The sequence below is a fragment of the Agrilus planipennis genome, unplaced genomic scaffold (assembly GCF_000699045.2).
Source record: "Agrilus planipennis isolate EAB-ADULT unplaced genomic scaffold, Apla_2.0 scaffold177, whole genome shotgun sequence".
Lineage (NCBI taxonomy): Eukaryota > Metazoa > Arthropoda > Insecta > Coleoptera > Buprestidae > Agrilus > Agrilus planipennis.
This window is the reverse complement of record NW_020438926.1, coordinates 140,547-160,192: the sequence shown is the minus strand read 5'-3', so window position 1 is coordinate 160,192 and position 19,646 is coordinate 140,547. Positions and strand designations below refer to the sequence as shown.

Below are 19,646 nucleotides of genomic sequence, written 5' to 3'. Positions count from 1 at the left end.
TCAGCATAAGAAATTGCTGATACTAATTACGTATACTACTTAGCCCTGTGCTGACAGCACTCATAATTTTCTTTATATATAAAATTTATACAAAAAAACAATGTGAAAATTAACGTTTACTTCTAATTGGTATTAAATTTCCTACTTTCTTATCAAAAACCTGAGTAAGAGGAAACTAACAACTAAGCCAACATTAACATTATCCATTTACTTATTACAGATGCTTTGTAGATAACATCTGTAATGAGTATCTTGTTCGATATACATCGCTGACCATCAAACGTATTTAGTTCCTATTGTATCCTGTTCTTGCCTTTGCAATTTCTCTCTATTATGTATTACGTTAGTCACAGAAAATATTTTGTAGACAATTTCATCAAGCAAATCGAGTACCTATTACGAGGATATCCACATATCTCAAAATAGAAAGATACAGATTCAAAAAAATTAAAGATTCAAAAATTTTTAATAGACATTTCGTCCACAATTGTTTGGGACATATAGTTATAGATCTTCTAAAGCAAATTTAGATCAAGAATCATACATTTACATTTGTATAAAAAAAATGATTATCGTGCATTCGGAGATGCCAGGGTAAATCCGAATCGGGATCCAGTGTTAATGGGACAACAAATTTCCAAACGGGATGTTTTCGAAGCATGTAGCAATGTCCAACATTTGGAAAATTATCTCTTTATATTCCTGAATTTGCATTTGCTGGGTTTTTGTTACTTTTTACAGTTTTGTTATTTTTTATACTTCTAGTATCATTATCTACTAGTTAATGGAAAATTGGTGTCAATATCTCTGTAATAGGGTCTAAACAGCAGATGTTTGCATCCGTAGGTGCTCACCCTCCGTGGTAATACCATTACCACGTCTAATGTCTTCATTGTTCACCTCAAAATCAACTAAGCGTATAACTTCCACAACACTACGAGTCACGAGACTGTTCCTACAAAACTACCTGAGAATGATGGGTTAACAATTTTTAATAATATCTCTATTACGCGAAAATGATTGCAAACATTTAAATAGATACCTTCTTCATGATTTTACGGGGTACTAGTACCGTAAATCCTCATTTTACACCTTCAGGAATGAAATTTTGAAAACTAATACTATAGTGGATCAAACCATTGTGTTGTAAAGGAAGGACAAAATTTCAAGCTATGTGACTCTCAGCGATTTGTGTTGTGATTTGATAGATACATCAAACTTTGAACCCCCTTTTCACTTTTTAGGGGTTGAATTTTAAAATTGGTTTGTTAATAGTAGCATAATTTCTATAAGAAACGTTGGTATAAAATTTCAAGTCTCTGGGTCTGCAGGGGTTTGGACATTATTGCGTTAATATAACAGTTAGTTATCCTTATCTTTATCCTTGCATCAAAGTAACCCATAATAGGTATTAAGAAATAAAATTCAAAAAATTTGTTTAACAAAAGAGTGAAATCATGAAAGTTCAAGATACGTACATTTACAACTAAAATTGTCATAACTTTATCAGAGGTTTGTTTGCCATGTGTTTCACCAAAGTTTAATCTTGTTCCATGCATTAACATGTAGGTATAGCCATGTGAAATTACTTAACATTGGAATTCATAACAAGGATGTAAAACCAAACATGGGTACAAGTTTTGATAAAATTTTCGTAATTTTTTGTAAGCAGAAGGCGGTTCTGCTTTAATCTGATTTAGATTGCATTTTTAACTTACTCGCATCATAATACATAAGTTTGTTCAATAAATCGTAAGTAAATACTGAATATTTCAAAAAAAAAAATACTGATGAATATATGCAATTCTATTGTTGAGTGTGGTCTATTTAATTTTTAATTTAATTCATTTATGAAGATTGGAAAAACTTTGGCGGTTGTTGTAGAACAAACAGAATAGCTCAAAACCCCAACGCCAAAACACGACACTGTAGTTGTCAACTACAGTGTCGTGTTTTGGCGTTGGGGTTTTGAGCTATTCTGTTTGTTCTTAATTCATTTAATGCGAACGGTAAATTTAGAAATTTGAAAAAGATTGTTAAAGGAACGCGGCGCTGTACGGGTGCGAAACATAGACGGTGGGCGCAAAAGAATAGGTTAGAAGCGTTCAAAATGTGGTGGATACCGTGGATAGAGAAGGTTAGCAATGAAAAGGTATTAGAAAAAATAGTAGAACAGAGGAAGAGAATAGAGATTGAAGTCAATAGGAAATAGGTGAGATAGGTTGGTAGGACCTTCTCAGGCATGAATGGTTTGCTAGAGACATATTAGGGGCAGAAATGGGAGCTACGAGAGATAGAGGTAGACCTATATTAAATTACTGTTCGCAAATAGTTAAGGATGTGGGATGTTCTAGTTTTAGGGAAATGCGAAGATTAGCTCAGAATAGGAAGGAGTGAAGGTGCGTGTCCACCAGTCTTAGGACTGACGGCCTTATGATAATGATGATGCATTTATCTAACTAGTTCGTACATGAATTTTATAGGTTTTCGGTATAATAGTACAGCAAAGCTCAATGACAATTTATTAACGCTAATTATACCGCCCAATAAACTTTGTGTTTAATGTCAACAGCACGTTGAGAAAAAAAGCCTAAAAGCACACACGTTTCACTAACAACAAATACGAACCATATTACGTACACACAATACACGTTATGATAATTAAAACACGGAAGTGCTTCTTGCTTTTTAAACATACTGTTTATTCTTGTTTACCAACAACATATCAGAGTAAAGCTTTTATGAATCAAATAAAATTTAAATATTAATTATTCTGCAAGTTATTAATGTAATTCATTCAGAAAATGAGTTTGTGATTTACTAATTATAGTAAAAGAAGCGTGCTATAAATAAAATAATGTTTATATCTTATTATGTAGAGAAATCATTGAACTTTAAGGTCCTTATCCGCAGTAGTCAGTAGGACAGTAAAATTAACTAAATATTTAATCTATTTATCTATGTAATCTCACTTTGTATTACTTCAACTAATTACTAGCTAATGTAATTTTTTTGAATTTAATTTTTGGGAACTCATGCCACCCCAAAAGCTCTCTCTGTGCACGCCCCTGGCCCTTGTACATTCCACAGGATTTCATATCAAAAGAGATTTTTTTTTAATTTTTTTTTTGTTGTAAAGAACAGTTGGTGTATTTAACGAATTACAATGACACCAGTCGATATGACCGGTTTATGCAGGTCGGGCCATTGTAATTGTGACGTCACGGCCGGCGATTCTGGTTTATTAAACGGATAGCTCCGCCCCATTGAATCCGGGACATCCCCTACGTCGGTCCTTTTTGATTAGATCAATTAATTAAACGTGGCCGTCACCAGCCACGGAAGCCGAACCCAAAATAACCAATAGATCTTCCGATAGAACTATGGGAACTGTTTGTATTCAATTTACTACGTATATTGCATACACGGTGTCAGTTGGATAATTAAAAAAAAAGGAGTCATAATCAAATCACCACAAATAAGGTGTTGCAGATAATTAATTATGTAATTGATTAAATAAAAGTCAAATTAAGAAATGTATACTAAGGTACACGACTGCATTAACAACAAAGCATTAAATATTACTCTTATGTGTGAGTGAAATCGATTGTACCGCGGTATCCTTTTTATAAATATGAATATAATTAACTCGAGTAGAAAATGAGAACAGTCAGGATCCGAATCCGATCGAGAATTCCAGCTGCCCTGGTAGGGCTCAAAAAGCAAAATTGGATCAGGACCGGATCAAATATGTAATACCTTGTGACCCTGTGGGGTCTCGAAAATATTGGTTGCTTTGTAGGGTCCTAACTAGAGAAACCTATTAGAGATAGATCGGGGTGCCTTATATGATCCTAATTAGGGTAATCTAACGTCGGGGGAATTGTGTGGAGTCCCGATCAAATTGACCTATGGTACAAATCAGGGTATCTCACAGGATACGAAATAGGATTTTGATTTGCGATTTATAATTTGACATAAACTTAGTTCATACTCTCGTTCGAAAACAACTTCCATGTACGATTACAATAAAGCAGTCAAGTCAGGGTCGGACTGGAATAAACTATTAAGGCTTCCATACAGGTTTTCAATAGGGCCTCGGAATAGGGATACGTAAGGAATCCCTTAACAGGGCTGCGATAAGGCAACTAAGTCGACGAACTCCACGAATAAGCATCGATTTTTGTAATAGGGAATCCCTTTTACTATCTGATAGGGGTCAAATATGGATATTGTAATACGGGTTCTCTACTAGAGCCTGATCCGGTCCGGACTTCTCTTTATCCCTATTTCGAATTTCGATGAAATTTTAGCAAAATTTAGTAAATTTTAAAATAAAATTCGTATGGTTGATGAACCACTTGTGTAATAATAACAATTTAGCAAGAAACTAATTGTACTATGTAACAGTTGGCGGTAAATTGGCAATGTTGTGTTGCATGGTTGAGAAAGCGAATATTATCAAATAATTACGTGTAAAATAATCATTTAAGTACCCTGATGTATACTGTAAAACGATAAATCAACATGTCGTTAAATGCGCGGGTCTGGTCCCGATAGCGTATCGCACTCTTATCAACTGCTTTATGTTGGTGACACTAATTGTGCGATATTGTTATCATTGTTTCGTTTCCGTAGCCATATACGAACCTTAAACAGTCACTTTTCTGTTATTCGGTGGGTAATCGGAAAAGATACCAAAACCTTTTCAACAACTTCTCATTTGAGATAAAAAAGAAAGCTCGGTAGCAACAACTCATAATTTACAAATGTGAAAATGGTCAGACTGGTATTGTTTTGGTACGTTGATCTAGTGAAAAAGCTTCGTGTAAAGCTGCTACAGGGTGCGAAACCCTTTAATGTTCAATTATTATTTTCTAGTGGGTATTTTTGTTGTCCCACAATAATTTTTAGTATTTAAACTCTAAGAGTCACTTATATTAGGCTTAGATCAGTTAAACCACTCTTCAAAAGGTCAAAAATCACTTATCCCACAACTGTGTTTTGAAACTAAGCTCTAAGAGTCATTAATATTACCATTAAAACAGTGAAATAATTTGTCGAAGAGTCTACAAGTTAATAGTTATAGGTGCGGAACACTCCAATATTAAATTATTATTTTTCAATTGTTCCCACAATAGTTTTTGGCATCACTACCCTAGGAGTCACTGAACTTAGGATTAAGCCTAAGATATAATTTGTCAGCAGGTCCGAGGGTTATTTATGGGGTGCGAAACCTTTCAATATTAAATTATTGTTTTTCAATGGAAGTTATTCTTGTCCCATAATAATGTTTGTAGAAAGTAATTGTTGCTCAAGAAAAATTTCCACTAAGAAATAATAACGAAATGTGGAAAAAACTTTTATCAATTTTATATTATTGTTGATAACACTTGCTTTTCGATATTATATCTTCATATGTTAACACCTTGTATTTAATGATCACCTTTACGTTGTTGTCGCCTTTTGTATAAACATAATCAATCGTTTCCCACGAAACGAACAATTAAATTGTTTGATATATCTACTTAAGATGATACAAACCGTTAAATTCTTCAATTACATGCTGTAAGCAGTAAAATAGACTGAAGTGACAAGAAAACTGCATTAATTTTAAAACAGAGCCGTTCGCGTCATTAAAATTGACGATTTCGAAAGTGGTGTACAGTTTAAATAAACGAACCGAATTTTATGATACTAGTTACCGTGATTAATCCTCAATTGTTCGGCATCTTTAGAGACACCTTTTCTCTGATTAAAAACATCTACTAATCGTAAATAAGAGAGAGAACATGAAGCAATTGTTTTCTATTTTATCATTTATGCATTGGATAGCACAGTATAATGATTTGATAACCAAATTCGTTGACTAATATAGTGAAAATACACTAACAATTTTCCTAACTGGAACCTCCTAGAGAAAATTGGAATTAAAGGAAATTTTTACTTTAAACCCACTGCTGATAATCCTTATAATTTTAGATGAGTATTTTTTACTAGAACTATATGATCCAAATATAGCTGCCTTTTATGCACTTTTTAATGATATAATAGTGAGTTTCTCAGTGAAAATTTGTGGTGGAAATAGCTCTGCTTAAAAACTCGAACCTTTGATTATCGTTGCGGTTGATTTTTCCGAAGAAAATGAATAGAAATTCGAATTAGAGGAACAATTTGCAATGTAATGTCTGCACACGAATTTTGAGTTAGAGAAATGGAAAAATTCGAGTTAATATCTGAGGAACATTAAATTTAAAACAATATGTGTATGTCAAGAGAACAAATAAAATATTCGAATTAGAAGAAATTTCCAGTTTTAGAAGATCGAGTTCGACTGGATATCATTTATTGAACAGACTCTGTCTCTAGAATTAATTATTTGGTATAGATGTACATCAATAATTAATAATTAAGAAGTAGAATAGTTGTTCGTAAATGAATTCATGCATTTTGTAAATTACCCTTTTGCTTTGATAAATCGGTTGGAGTATTCAGATAATCTTTGGAAATTTAGAAGTCGTTGACTACTTAGACATCTCCACCCTTTAGTCCTGTTTCTGCTTTTTTCTCTTATTTACTTCAAAGCGCCCCTTGTTTTCCTATTCGTTCCAATACCTCCTCCTTTCTAACCTATTTTATCCACATCATCATCCTCCTTTTACACCACATTTGTTGATAATTCGATAGGAATATTTAAGCAGTCATTAGCAATTGATAAAACAATTTATTCAAATGTTAAGTGGTTATATTTGGGAATATCAAAGGCGACAATAATTTTTTCCATCTCTGTTTACCCTAAATGTCTGTAAATAATTTTTTTTATCGAAAGAGACTTGGTTTCGAAATGCTAGATTTTCACAGGGGCGTTTTGGGAAAAATTTAGGTAGATTCAACAAGTCTTCCCAGAATTTTGATAAAACTTGGGATTCACTGGCCTCAATTTAATGTAATCTTCATCTTCATCATCATAAGGTCTAGGATGGAATCTTCAGGTAAAAATTATATCATCTTCATCATAGGGTCGTCAGACTTAAGAGTGGTTGGACCCACATCCTTAACTATTTGCAAACAATAATCTAATCTAGGTCTATCTCTACCCCTCCTAACTCCTGTTTCTGCCTCTAATATGTCTCTGACTAGACCTTCATGCCTAAGAAGGTGTCCTACCAACCTATCTCGCCTATTTCTTATTGANAACATTAACTACGAAGAACTTCATTAGCATGTGTACAGAAAACCGTCCCTTAATTTTCACATTTCTAATATATTTGTAATCAATAAAATATCGATTATTTAATAGGTATCAAAACTGATTTATTTAGTTAATCTGCGAAAGAAGATTACCCAGAATTATAAAATTTTCATCCATTCTGTATAGGTTTTCGTACTCAAATGATTTTTTTTTTAATTAGGTACTAGGTAAATAAAATATATTAAATAGACTCACCATCTCAGCAGTTGTACAGTTTCAAGACCCTCAAGTCGTTTATCAGTCAATGTTCTTACTGCTTTTGCAAACACAGAATACAATAAAGTGCATTTTTAAATCACGCCCGCACGTTTATTATTATTATATTATTTCAGGTATAGATCGCTAACGGCAACATTTAGTTGTGGTATTAATCTGTCTGATAGTTTTTTTATTTCGATTTTCTTATCATACGATCAAATTTTAACTCACGTAAATCGATAAACACTCACAAATCACGTGATCGTTTCCTTGTTAGATTCATAGATCTACGTTCAAATCGCATCAATAAGAAAATGACGCTTAAACAATTTTGTTGTAAGCTCATTTTCTTCACTAATTCTCTAAATTGACAACCGTTTGTTGCAAAATATGTATTAAACATATGTATATAAGAAAAACAAGAAAGTTCTACAAATAGTTGTACACGATATTACGCAATTAGAAAAGTAATTGTAATTTTGACATCCCAGTTTCGACAATTTTCCGATTCTGTCATTTCTGCCCGCAGCAGATCCGAACACCTACACGAATTGTTCCGATTGTAATAACTTTATATTTGCAATTGTTTTAATGTGTCAAAAAGTTGAGGTTAACTCTATAGCAGATTTTCAATTTCTGATAGAAGCTCTAATAAAAATTGTTGCAATTAGGACAGGTCTGTCCTAGGCAGCAATGGCAGAAACCAAAAATGCTATTACAGCGAATCCAATAATGATCTATGCAATCTAACCTAACTTAACCTAACCTTTTCCTCGGGACATCTGGAGATGTTCGCATTTTTTAACTCGCTGAAATTTAAGTACATCTCCAGAAAAATCACTTCAATTTACAAACGGTAACAAAATACAACCTACTACAATCAATCTCAATCGTTTAAAACTTGAGTATTCCTCTATACAACTTGATGGTTTACCTTTCATAATTGTCGAAGTCTATGTACGCATTATGTATTCTCAATCAAATTTTTGACTTTTATTAAGATTTTTTATCTAAATTTTGCGAATTATACTGTACAGCAGAGTGCGAAAAATATGTAGCAAATACATAAACTAGGTAATGGATAATTCTTTTACCCATTCCGACCAATGTAAATTATTAGGTAGGTGCATATATACGTACGTATACACATAGTTGTGTGGACGCCTAGATATATAGATATCTACATGCATTTCAGTGAGAAAAATGTTAGAGTCGTATCACTGGCCGTTAACATAGCACCAATCAGTTAAGTGGCAACTGTCCAACAGCCTTCCGATGGTATAATTTCTATGTTAACTGCCCTGTCCGTGCATCTATTAAAAGGTAAACTGGACCATTTTCGAAGTCTTCCACCGCATTACTTTATGTATGTCACTCACAATTTGATCGCGAGTAGGCATTAGGTCGAGATAAGAATCAACCAGTGTCGGGGTACCCACGCACTTTTGCCCATGCTCACACCACCACATTCTCTGGTAGTACCGAGATAGGAACAGATATCCGCGCTTGTCCGCACCAATTTATAACTCCCGGCTACAAACACGCACACACATGGGACAAGTGACTGAGTACCTTGGGCTTTCTTAAAACATAAAAATAAGTAAGCTAATCGACTAAATTAAGCTGCATGAGCTTATTCTACTTAATTAGTCATTATGGTACTGACATACGTGTATGTAATTATTAATTACTTACGCGTAGTGGGCAAGGAGTGACTCAAACGGTTAGAAGTTATTATGAACGTAAGAGACTTCGTCCCTATCCCATTATCGCCTCCTTTTCTTCCCACATTTTCATTTTGTGAAGTTGATTATCAACAGAAGCAGTGAATTTGAATGAAAATAGCTTCTTGATTAGATATTACTTAGTTTCTAGTCTAAATTGTTACATTTTCCTAGTCGTGTTTCAAATTTTTGAGCTTCACGGTTTTCCCAAGTTCGACTGACGATACGGTTCCTCATCAAGATGCCCAAAACTCTTTGATACATTTTCTCAGTTCATTCTTGTAAGTCTTTTTCTGGGATTCACGCTTTAGCGTATATCTCTTGTTGAAAGTTCTCCAAGCTGACGAAATCTCCAACTTCTTGTTGCATAGCTCATTAGAGACAGTATCAGCTCATAATCGTGAGATAAGATAGAACATGTACATGATAATTTTTGTTTGAAGGGGTCCCACTTTTCGTTTTTATTAATAAGTCAGGTGTTTTACTAATAGTAAACCTATCCTATTAGTGGATTACATCGTTCACCTTCGACGCCCACTTAGTACAAGGATGTTGTGCACGAAATGTTCTCCGATTTCCCAAATAAGTAATCACAAAGGCGGTCCCGAAAGAGAATTCATACTAGCATTGAACAAACAACACAACGTTGATCGACGTACGAACGTACGCGATCAATCATTAAACCAAAGACTTATTGCATTTCGTGCGGCTTATGAATATGCAAGAGTTAGCTGGCTGGTTAAATGGAGTCCTGGAACACTGAAATCCATTAAACGTGGCTCTCGAATCACTTGTTCCGACACGAATATATCAATCGGAGATTAAAGTGACAACTGTTAATTACATATTCTAGTTTAAGCGAGAAAGGTAGCATTAAAATAAAAAGACACGAACGCAAACGTCTGCTCAAGGCCCTGGATGTATAACTAAAGAAATTCCTGTTTCATTAACGAAAACGTTTTATAGAACGAAATAAAATGGATGTATCATTATTACAATTAAGAACAGTATATAAATACCCGACTAGAATTTTGAAGAGTAGCCCACTACACCTTGTGGGCCCCATGAGGTTGCCCCCTGGTTTGCCTCTTAAGACCCATATGAAAAACCCATAAGGCAATCCTCATTTTAGTATCACCACTTTTTTTGGTTGGATTTTCATGAGGAATCTAAGGGGAAATCCCTATATCGGCATGCCCCTCGTTAGCCACATTCTAATCAGGATAAATAGCATTGTTCCATTAATACTTTAGACTTTAGACAACCAATCCAAATATCATAAAATAATACCCTTTTCATTTGATTGCAGGATTCCCTCTTCGTAAAGGACGACTATCGACGCCAATTTCCATTGACGACGTCGTCATTCATTTCGGCGCAGACGCCGGTATGTTCCACTCGTCGGGGGCGGCGACGGGAGGCTACGGCACCGACTCATCCGCCGCCGGTTTTCACCACCAGCACCTGCAGCAGTCCCCCGTGTACGTCCCCGCTGGTGGCCGAGGAATGGCCCAGTATGCCTCACCGGCGGGCGGACATTTTGGGGCTGCTGCAGCCCATCAGTCCTCGTGGCATTCCCATGCCGGTGGTTATGGAGATGTTGGAAATCCTGCGGCTCACGGTTTGGGGACGAGTCCGCATCATGCCGGGGCTTTGTCTGCGGGACAGTTTTATGCCCAGAACATGATGATGGGCGGTTGGAGAGCGTACGATGGTGCCGGGTTTCAAAGGACTTCACCGTATGGTAAGGATATTGAAATACAGTAGAATCCGCTTGTAATGACATCGAAGGGAAATGAGAAACATGTCATACTAAGCGAGCGTCATACAAAGCATAGTCTTAGAAAATAAACAACTTTCTATTTTGGCTAGTTACTTAGTTTAATAGAGAGAAAAGCTACAAATTGTATATGTATTTATTAACAGAAAAAGAAAAAGACCGATGAATTGTAATATCAATATACATAAGAAGGGTCAGAAAAATGAGCGAAAATGTTATGATTAATCATTTGAATCACTATAGCCGGATATGATTTCTTGAGAATCAGTCATAATAAACGATATGTCATTTTAAACGGAGTCATTATATCCAAACTTTGCAAAATTGAATATGAAAACCAAAATTGACACTGCAATTATTTCATATTAAGCGGTTGGTCAATATAGGCGAAGTCATAATAAACGAAATCTTACGTAAATCTATTGACAATCTAGTATTAGCAATTAGAATTGTACATACCTTACTATTGGTTGTATATTTTTTTGTCTTGACTTTATACCTATTTACAGCCATCATGGGGCTCTTAATTCTTAGCAATGTTCCCAAAAATTTTTGATGGATGCAAACACTCAGGTGATTATGGGCTTTCATCCAAGAAAAGAACTAAACAGACGTGTGGAAGCGGTAGTAACTACATTCCTTTTAATTCAACTTAAATTCAACTATTTTAATTCTTTGTAACTTCGGGAACGATTGGAAATCTCTACTACGTCCCGATGCCACCATTAGGACCTCTGTCAACATTAATTTGTCTATTGATCTCGTCATTTTAAGATCAATACATCAAGAAACGATTATAATTATAACGAATAGCGTCGTCCTGGCGTTCGTCCGGACGTCCGCATCGATCCGTATTGATAAAAATAGATCTCCATTGAAGTAAGCAGTTTTACGTCATAATTATTTTGTATCTAACGTGTAGGGACCTACGTATTTTATAAAGACGTCACATCCCTGTCGGCCTTTGAAATCTAGGATCACTTTCGCGTCTGGCTTCTCGGCTGTTTTGTTTGAAGTCTGATTTATACTGATGTGAATCCTTATCAGTTTCTGATGCCGCACAGCAGGCCGTAAACCAGAGACCGCCTTGATCTATCGCTCTTGGAATATATCTAGATAATAGTACAGTGCAGTACCGAAGCATCGGCACCGAAGAGTTCGGAATGCTCCACGCACACACATAGGGAAACCGAAAGAGCGTATGCATGTATACATGAGTACATTAGTAGTACTAGGACTTAATGGTTTGTGGTATTATTTATGTCAGACACTTATCTATCCCGGTTCTGTTAGAAATCGATTTAATAATAAAAGCGTATTGCAAGTGGCTCTGACTGGAGCAAATGATGCTAAAAATAGACAGGAGTCGGACGCCTGGATTATTTCACAAAAATGAATTAATTAAAAAGTTTTCTGGTGTTATCCCTGCCGCATATTTATTACGTAGGCACATATTTCATATTTTGAAATGAACTGAATGTATTTTATCAAAAAGAATAAAGTAGAACATATTTTCTTTTTGAGTGGATCAGGACCTTTTGATAATTTAAAATCCAATAAATTATTTTGTACACACACATATTTTTTTTACACAAATTTATTTAGGTTACTGTTTATTGAACACTTTGTAGGTATACTCTTAAATTAGTGACATATTTTCTTTCGTATACGTACCTATACCAACTCAAGTATCTGCAAAAGTTGCTGCTTACAACTATGTATCGTTTATGAGGTAGGTAATACATACCAGATAAATAACGCTTATTTTATTGATAATGTCAGTTACAATAACGATACAGTTATACTTCAAATATGTATACATACATACGAATCGATTTAATATTTCCAGCATTCTCTATCAGTCTTGCTGTGTATATTGCAATGCAATTTCATGTACTAATTCATATTGCATAGCGGCGTAGAATTGATATGTTTGTGATAAAAGTAACGACGTGATTTACCGACATGAATTAAGAGATAGCAGGCATACCTATTAACTTTTCAGGCGAATATCCTTACAAGCTTTTAAGTCAGACCAATTAAGAGCAACTAATGAACAATAACGTTAATAAAATTAACTTCAATGGGTCTCAATGTTTTTTAATTTTCTATTTTCAATGTCTCTGCTCCTGGATAGAATTTGTGCTTCACGTAGCATGAGGGCTTCATGTGGCAAATGATAGAATGATATTTCCACAAGTAGGTTCCGAAATCATTTTTCGATTGGGTATTTATAATCGCATTGTTCTCCCAAAATATAAAGCAGTTGACGATGCAAGGGAAGAAAATTTAAGGGAAGAGCGAATATAAAGATAGGAGACGAAAAATTAGAAGAAGTGGTTGATTTTAGGTATCTAGGAAGTCAGATAAGTCAGGACGGAAGGAGTAGTAGGGATATAAAGCAGGGGATAGCGCAGGGTCGAGTCGCCTTCAATAAAAAGAAGTCACTTCTATGCTCGCGAAAGGTTAATTTAGAAATTTGAAAAAGATTGTTAAGGGTGTATGTTTGGAGCACGGCACTGTACGGGTACAAAACATGGACAGTGGACGCGGCGGAAAAAAAGGTTTGAAACGTTCGAAATGTGGTGTTACAGGAAAGGTTACAGGTTTAGAAATGAAGAGGTTTTAGAAAGAATAAGATATAGTAAGAAATAGGTGAAATAGGTTGGTAGGACACCATCTCAGGCATGAAGGTTTAGTCAGAGACATATTAGAGGCAGAAACGGGAGTTAGGAGGGGTAGAAGTAGACCTAGAATAGGTTATTGTTCGCAAATAGTTAAGGATGTGGGTTGTTCTAGTTTTAGGGAAATGCGAAGATTAGCTCAGGATAGGAAAGAGTGGAGGTGCGTGTCTAACCAGTCTTAGGACTGACGACCTTATGATGAGGTAGCGATGATTTTTCCTCATAAGGCCCAAATGCAGTCTTTATCGTAATGCGAGAATGAGGCAAGATATGTTAATGTACTTTATGAACAGCATCAAATTCAAAAATTTACTTTATAGTGTAGTACAAATGATAGTCAAGCTGCAGGACTATTTTCGTTGCTCGATTTTTAGTACCTTTTGATGGACTTCACTCAAAGCACCCAAATACTGTTTTAGATTTTTTTAATGATATATTTTGCTTTGTATAAGTTGTTCTGTTGTTCGCAGACAGTATGGAATTTCAGTTCGGGGAGGGCAGGGAGTGTGTCAACTGTGGTGCGATATCTACACCGCTCTGGCGCAGAGATGGTACCGGACATTATCTCTGTAATGCCTGTGGTTTGTACCATAAAATGAACGGAATGAACAGACCTCTTATCAAACCGTCAAAACGACTGGTAAGAAAAGTTTATATTTTTATAAATAATCCTAAATAATAAATGCGAATGTGTTTGTTTGTTTGTTTGTTACCATTTCACATCTTAATTACTCAACCGACCATTATGAAACTTTTACACACACGTTGTCAGGGGTAGAGAATAGAAGATAGGGTACCTTTTATCCAGAAAAAAATGTATTGTTACCGAGAAATAGAAAAATTAGGTTTATGCGGTCGTCCAGGACCTTTTATTTAGGACAATACGCGAGCGAATCCGCGGGTAATACGTAGTACCTTATAACAAAAAAGCGTAATAGATATACATATACATATCTCAATTGGTAACATATTGCAGCGAGGCTTTATTATTTTTTTAAGCAGTCATTTTAGTTTTGAATTGCTAATTGCATCGCTGATGTGGGTGCAATGTCCAAAATTGATTTTCACGAATACTTTAGGTATCTACCTAATTATTAAAACAAATAAACATGAACAGCTATTTGTGTCAATATTGTGTATAAAAGGTAGTTTAATTTTATCCATCAGAAAACACGACGATTATTACGTTTGTCTGAAAATTTTATGTCACTAAGTTATTGTAAAAGTTAAATTTAGCTCTTTTAGCCGGGAGTGAAGAATTGTAATGGTATACATGTATACCTACTTAAAAAACAATTTTAATAAGTACCTCTATAAAAACATTATCTTTACGATAGCAGCAGAGGGACCCCACAATAAAACTGCAACGGCTTTATGTGTCTATATTAATGCAGTATTAAATCTTAAAGTTTATGTTCCAAATGTTACTTTTAGTTTCGTTTGTAAATCATAATAAAGTCACAGCGAAAAGAGTGAAGATGTTAGGGTTTGAAATAGGTATGAAACAAGAAATTGACTTTGACTATTGAAGGTCAGTTTTTGCGAGGTTTTAAAAAGACAATCGTAGAGCTTATAAATTAATAANTCATTTCGAAATTTGAATTTTTAAAATGAACATTTAAAAATGTAGCACCCGTCACAAGGTTTCTACGCTAAGATAGAAAATAGGGCACTTTTAGGCAGCATCTTTTATATCTCTGCTACCCTGTTAGTTTGCTCACTGGAGCAATGAGGTAAACAAAAGAAATTAATGCTGGGGTAAGTACGCATTCCGTTTTTCCTTTTCAGACTGCAACTCGACGGCTAGGATTGTGTTGCACTAACTGCGGCACAAGGACGACGACGCTCTGGCGTCGAAATAACGACGGCGACCCTGTGTGCAACGCCTGCGGACTTTACTTCAAGCTCCATGGGGTGAATCGACCCCTTGCGATGCGCAAGGACGGCATTCAAACACGAAAACGGAAACCGAAGAAACCGGCTGGTGGGGACCGAGATGAAAATGGTTCTGCCTCCGTGGACGGTAAGAGCCGCCTCCTATTCTATGTTAAAAAAAGTCCCCCCTGATTCTACGGACCGCCCCTCATTATAATACGACTGCTTTGCAGGCTGACCCCCCTCATATACTTCACTAATAGCTACCTTCTTACCTCTTTGAACTCCTGCTACTCGATATTTCTTAGAAATGTAAAGTATCATTAATTAATACTTTTAGTGTTGTTGAACGTGCTTTACTTGCTTGAACTCGCTTTACCAAATATGATGAAGACTCAAGGAAAGAGTTAGTTTTTAATTTTTCCGTTTATTTTCGGTTTTCCTCCTGTGAGTTGTATGTTCTACAGTGAAAATAAGTGTAATATAATCCTGCAGCATCATAGAATCCTTGTAATAATAATGACAACTGAATGTACTCACTTTTCATTTCAAAAATTTTATAAATATACTCATAATATTTTCTTTTTTATACTTTACTACTGTAATAGTTAAACAGTGATGCTGTTATAAAGAAAACCTTAATGAAAACTACTAGTTCAGGAAAATTCCTGTAGAATTTTCTTCGCGATTTTCCAGTGAATCTTCATCTGGTATCCAGATGGCTCTAGGTGCTCGAATTTAAAAAAGTTGACACACAACCACTTAATTTTCACTGTTCCAATTAATCATTAAGTATTAAGTTACATTTCTAAACATTTTCGCAAATTTAAATTTTGACTTAATTGACTTTTTTGGACACAATTGTAATTGTCTTTAGTTTTTTGCCAAAATTTTCTTCTTTGAGTGGAATGTCGTTTATTTATGAAAATGAAGATATTTAAAACTTTTAATACCTACTTTTCATACAAGGATGATGAACTATCACTGAGAAAAAAATATTCACAGACTCAAAACCAAACGTGATTCAACACAACTCCCAGCAATCGTCCCAATCAACTACCTCCAATACTCACAATTCTCATCATATGGAAGATTCATCAAAAGGATCCCCTATCGAACGTCCTTATTTGGGTCAAACGTCCCTCCTTTCAGCCGCTTCGAACGGCATTAAAAGTGAGCCTGGATACGACTACAGCTGCCTTCAAAACCAGTCGTATCCATTCCAACAAGTGTTCGGATTCGGTGCCTCACCAGGAGGCAATGATGTAGCTTATCACCATCAGCACCACGTAACTGCCGCTGCTAAACTTATGGCATCATCTTAGTCAGATACTTAGAACTATTTATGTAATTTTGTGACACACTGTATCTAGTTCTATTAATGAAACGTCAAGAAGACTGCATGTTACAGTAGAATGAAAGAAAACTCGAAGACTTAGACCAAAAAAAAAAAAATACAAATTAGGCTCTTTGGTTTTGGTTTACCAACGGACGAAGACGAAATATACGCATACTTAATACATGTACTTATGGCTAATACGTTGTGACAAAGGTTAGTGCCCAAAAATTCATCGTTTTCTGGCGTGGAATTTTTTACAATTGTCAAAGAAAATAAAATAGTAAAACCCAAAATCTCATATAAAAACTAGAAACGCGTCTGGACATTCAATTTTAAGTTTTAGTCTCCTATTTAGTTCAACACCACAGAACTCCATTTGATTTTCTTGTACAATTTTCAGGGGATAATGGTTTTATTTAAAAGGAACAAAATTACACAAAAATTGTTTTAGAGAGAAGGCACTTGAATATAAATAAGAAGTAACATGATGTTTAGAAACTACACCCTGTATAAGTATTCATTACTCAAAACCAAAAATTGTTCCACTTCTTTAATGAATTGAGCTTTTCCCAAAAACAATTGATCAGCATTATCAGTAGTTATACAATAATAAATTGTTTTAGAAGACACGAATACATACAAATACACATATGTGCTAGTCATTTTCGACAGCGGAAGATTAAGCTATAATGTTGTACACCTGTTACGGTTAATATGCGTACTTGCAAGTTTTAAATTAGCTGAATGGTATACAAACTATCCAAATCTTTGGCTTGATGGATATGCTAAGAGAGTGCTGTTGTTGTCATACACCTCCTTCGTGAGTGTTGTCTTCTCTTACCGTAATCTTATGACCATAAACATATCAGTCAAACCAGACATTTGGACAGTATTTTGTAGTTTATTTACAAATTAGCCAAGTAAGCACATTAACCGTATGACGTAAGATGTACATACAGCTAAAACACAACACATACACAAACAATTTTGTTTTTTTTTGTGATTCTACTATTACTGTATTCTATTTATTCGTATCAATATGATAAGCCCATACGTTAGAGGCCGTTCAATCACATAAAATCCTGTGCAATGAAGTTTCATTTTTAATTGAAAAAATACTTTGTTGTAAAGTTTTGTAAATAGTTTTCGTTCGACTATTACTGATAGGTATAGTGCATATACATAATTCACGTAGTTTTGTGATTTTTACGAAAATATTTATCGATACTTATCCACATTACACACGGACCTTTTAATTTAAGAAAACTTATATCAAATATCGTCTTGCTTATTGTTTCCGTACTATTACACAGAAGAACATTGCTGATAAACAAGTAACTACACGTTAAAGAAATAACACTTGAGCATCTTTCAAAAAACTGAGTAGGTACGGACCTGACTTATTGGAAAATATTTTGGAATATTCATCTGTGCTTTTATTGTCAAATTTAGTGGGTCTTCTTTCTTGTTACATAGTACAAGTTTGGTAGTTAATAATAATGCTAGGGGTTATTTCTTTAATTTAAAATGTACCCTTTTTGACAGTAATTCAGTTTTGTACAAAGTATATTGTAGTGTTGTAGCTGACGTAAGTGTTAATAAATTGTACTTATTTAATTTCCTCATCTCTGAGTAACTACATTTAAGCCACTAACAATTTTTCCACCATGTACTTTATCTTTTTAAAATGAATCTTAAAAGTCGATACCTATCCATCATCATTAGATATTCAGTCCTAACCAGACTGATTAGACACGCTTTTCCTCTTTTTTTCCTAGTAATGAAAAAGTTGTCCGGAAAATTCATGAACAAAGATTGTATAGTACGAAATTGCTTTAAAATTATACATAAATGATCTTGGGATAACAAAATGCTTGATGCGCTACTTATTACGAAAAGAGAAAGTCAAGATGTGATCCTTCTTCGTTGTTTGCGAGATCGTCGCAACTGATAACGATTAAACCCGAGAAACGTTTCTGTAGTATTATAGTTTAACTGTCGTTGCTATGGTGAACACGTGTGAGTGGTTTTTAAGAACTTTGAAACTTTTTTGTACGAGCGAATCTATCGGAATAAAACCAGGATGAAGACGTGCAGTTCAGCCCGTATAAAATGTGAATTTTGGAGTCCTATTTGGTGATTGGTGCACCCCACAAAATGGTAAGTGAATTTATTTATATTGTTATGTTATAGAGTAGGTATTTGTATTAGTATGGAAATTAATATACTTACAAGGAGGCGATTGAATAACAATTCCAGTTATATTGTTCTATAATTTTTGAATAATTTGAAAACATAACGTGAAATCGTATATGAATTGCCCAACATTATGATATTCTAGTTATAATAAACCTAAGATTCAATTCTAATACATTCAATTGAATTTAGTAAAAGGATTCACCACCAATCATTTCTTCTTTTTCGGAATCATCAAATTGAATTCTTGATTTATTTAAATCGGTTTGTTGTCTTTATTTTTTCATTCTCGCCAATTTTCTATTCAACTAACATTAGTGAAAGTATTCAAAACGGATGTATTAATAGATATTGAACATAATTCCTACAATAGTTGCATCAAAATATAAAGTTTAGAATTAAACATAAAACATTACTCAAAAATGCACCTATTCATGTTAGCTTCAAAACCAAGTATGTGGACATCGTTGTCTTCCTATTTTTGAAAGAGAATTTTTATTAGAGAATATTTTTGAAATTTAGAAAATTAATAGTTTGCGAATCATTTCTGAGAGCAATGAATAGTACACACAATCACAATATTGCAAATATCTGCTGT

At 34.6% G+C, this 19,646-nt stretch overlaps 1 protein-coding gene across 1 annotated transcript in view; it reads left to right on the top strand.

Annotated features, from left to right (window-relative positions):
• LOC108740679 (GATA-binding factor A-like) overlaps window positions 1–18,470 on the top strand; it is a 40,929-nt gene extending 22,459 nt beyond the window's left edge. The window contains exons 2-5 of the mRNA XM_018475085.1: window positions 10,484–10,918; window positions 14,109–14,278; window positions 15,427–15,661; window positions 16,519–18,470. Coding sequence (XP_018330587.1) covers window positions 10,564–10,918; window positions 14,109–14,278; window positions 15,427–15,661; window positions 16,519–16,838 — 1,080 coding nt within the window. The 5' untranslated portion in view covers window positions 10,484–10,563 and the 3' untranslated portion in view covers window positions 16,839–18,470. The remainder of the gene's footprint in view (window positions 1–10,483; window positions 10,919–14,108; window positions 14,279–15,426; window positions 15,662–16,518) is intronic.
• Window positions 18,471–19,646: the final 1,176 nt, after the last annotated feature.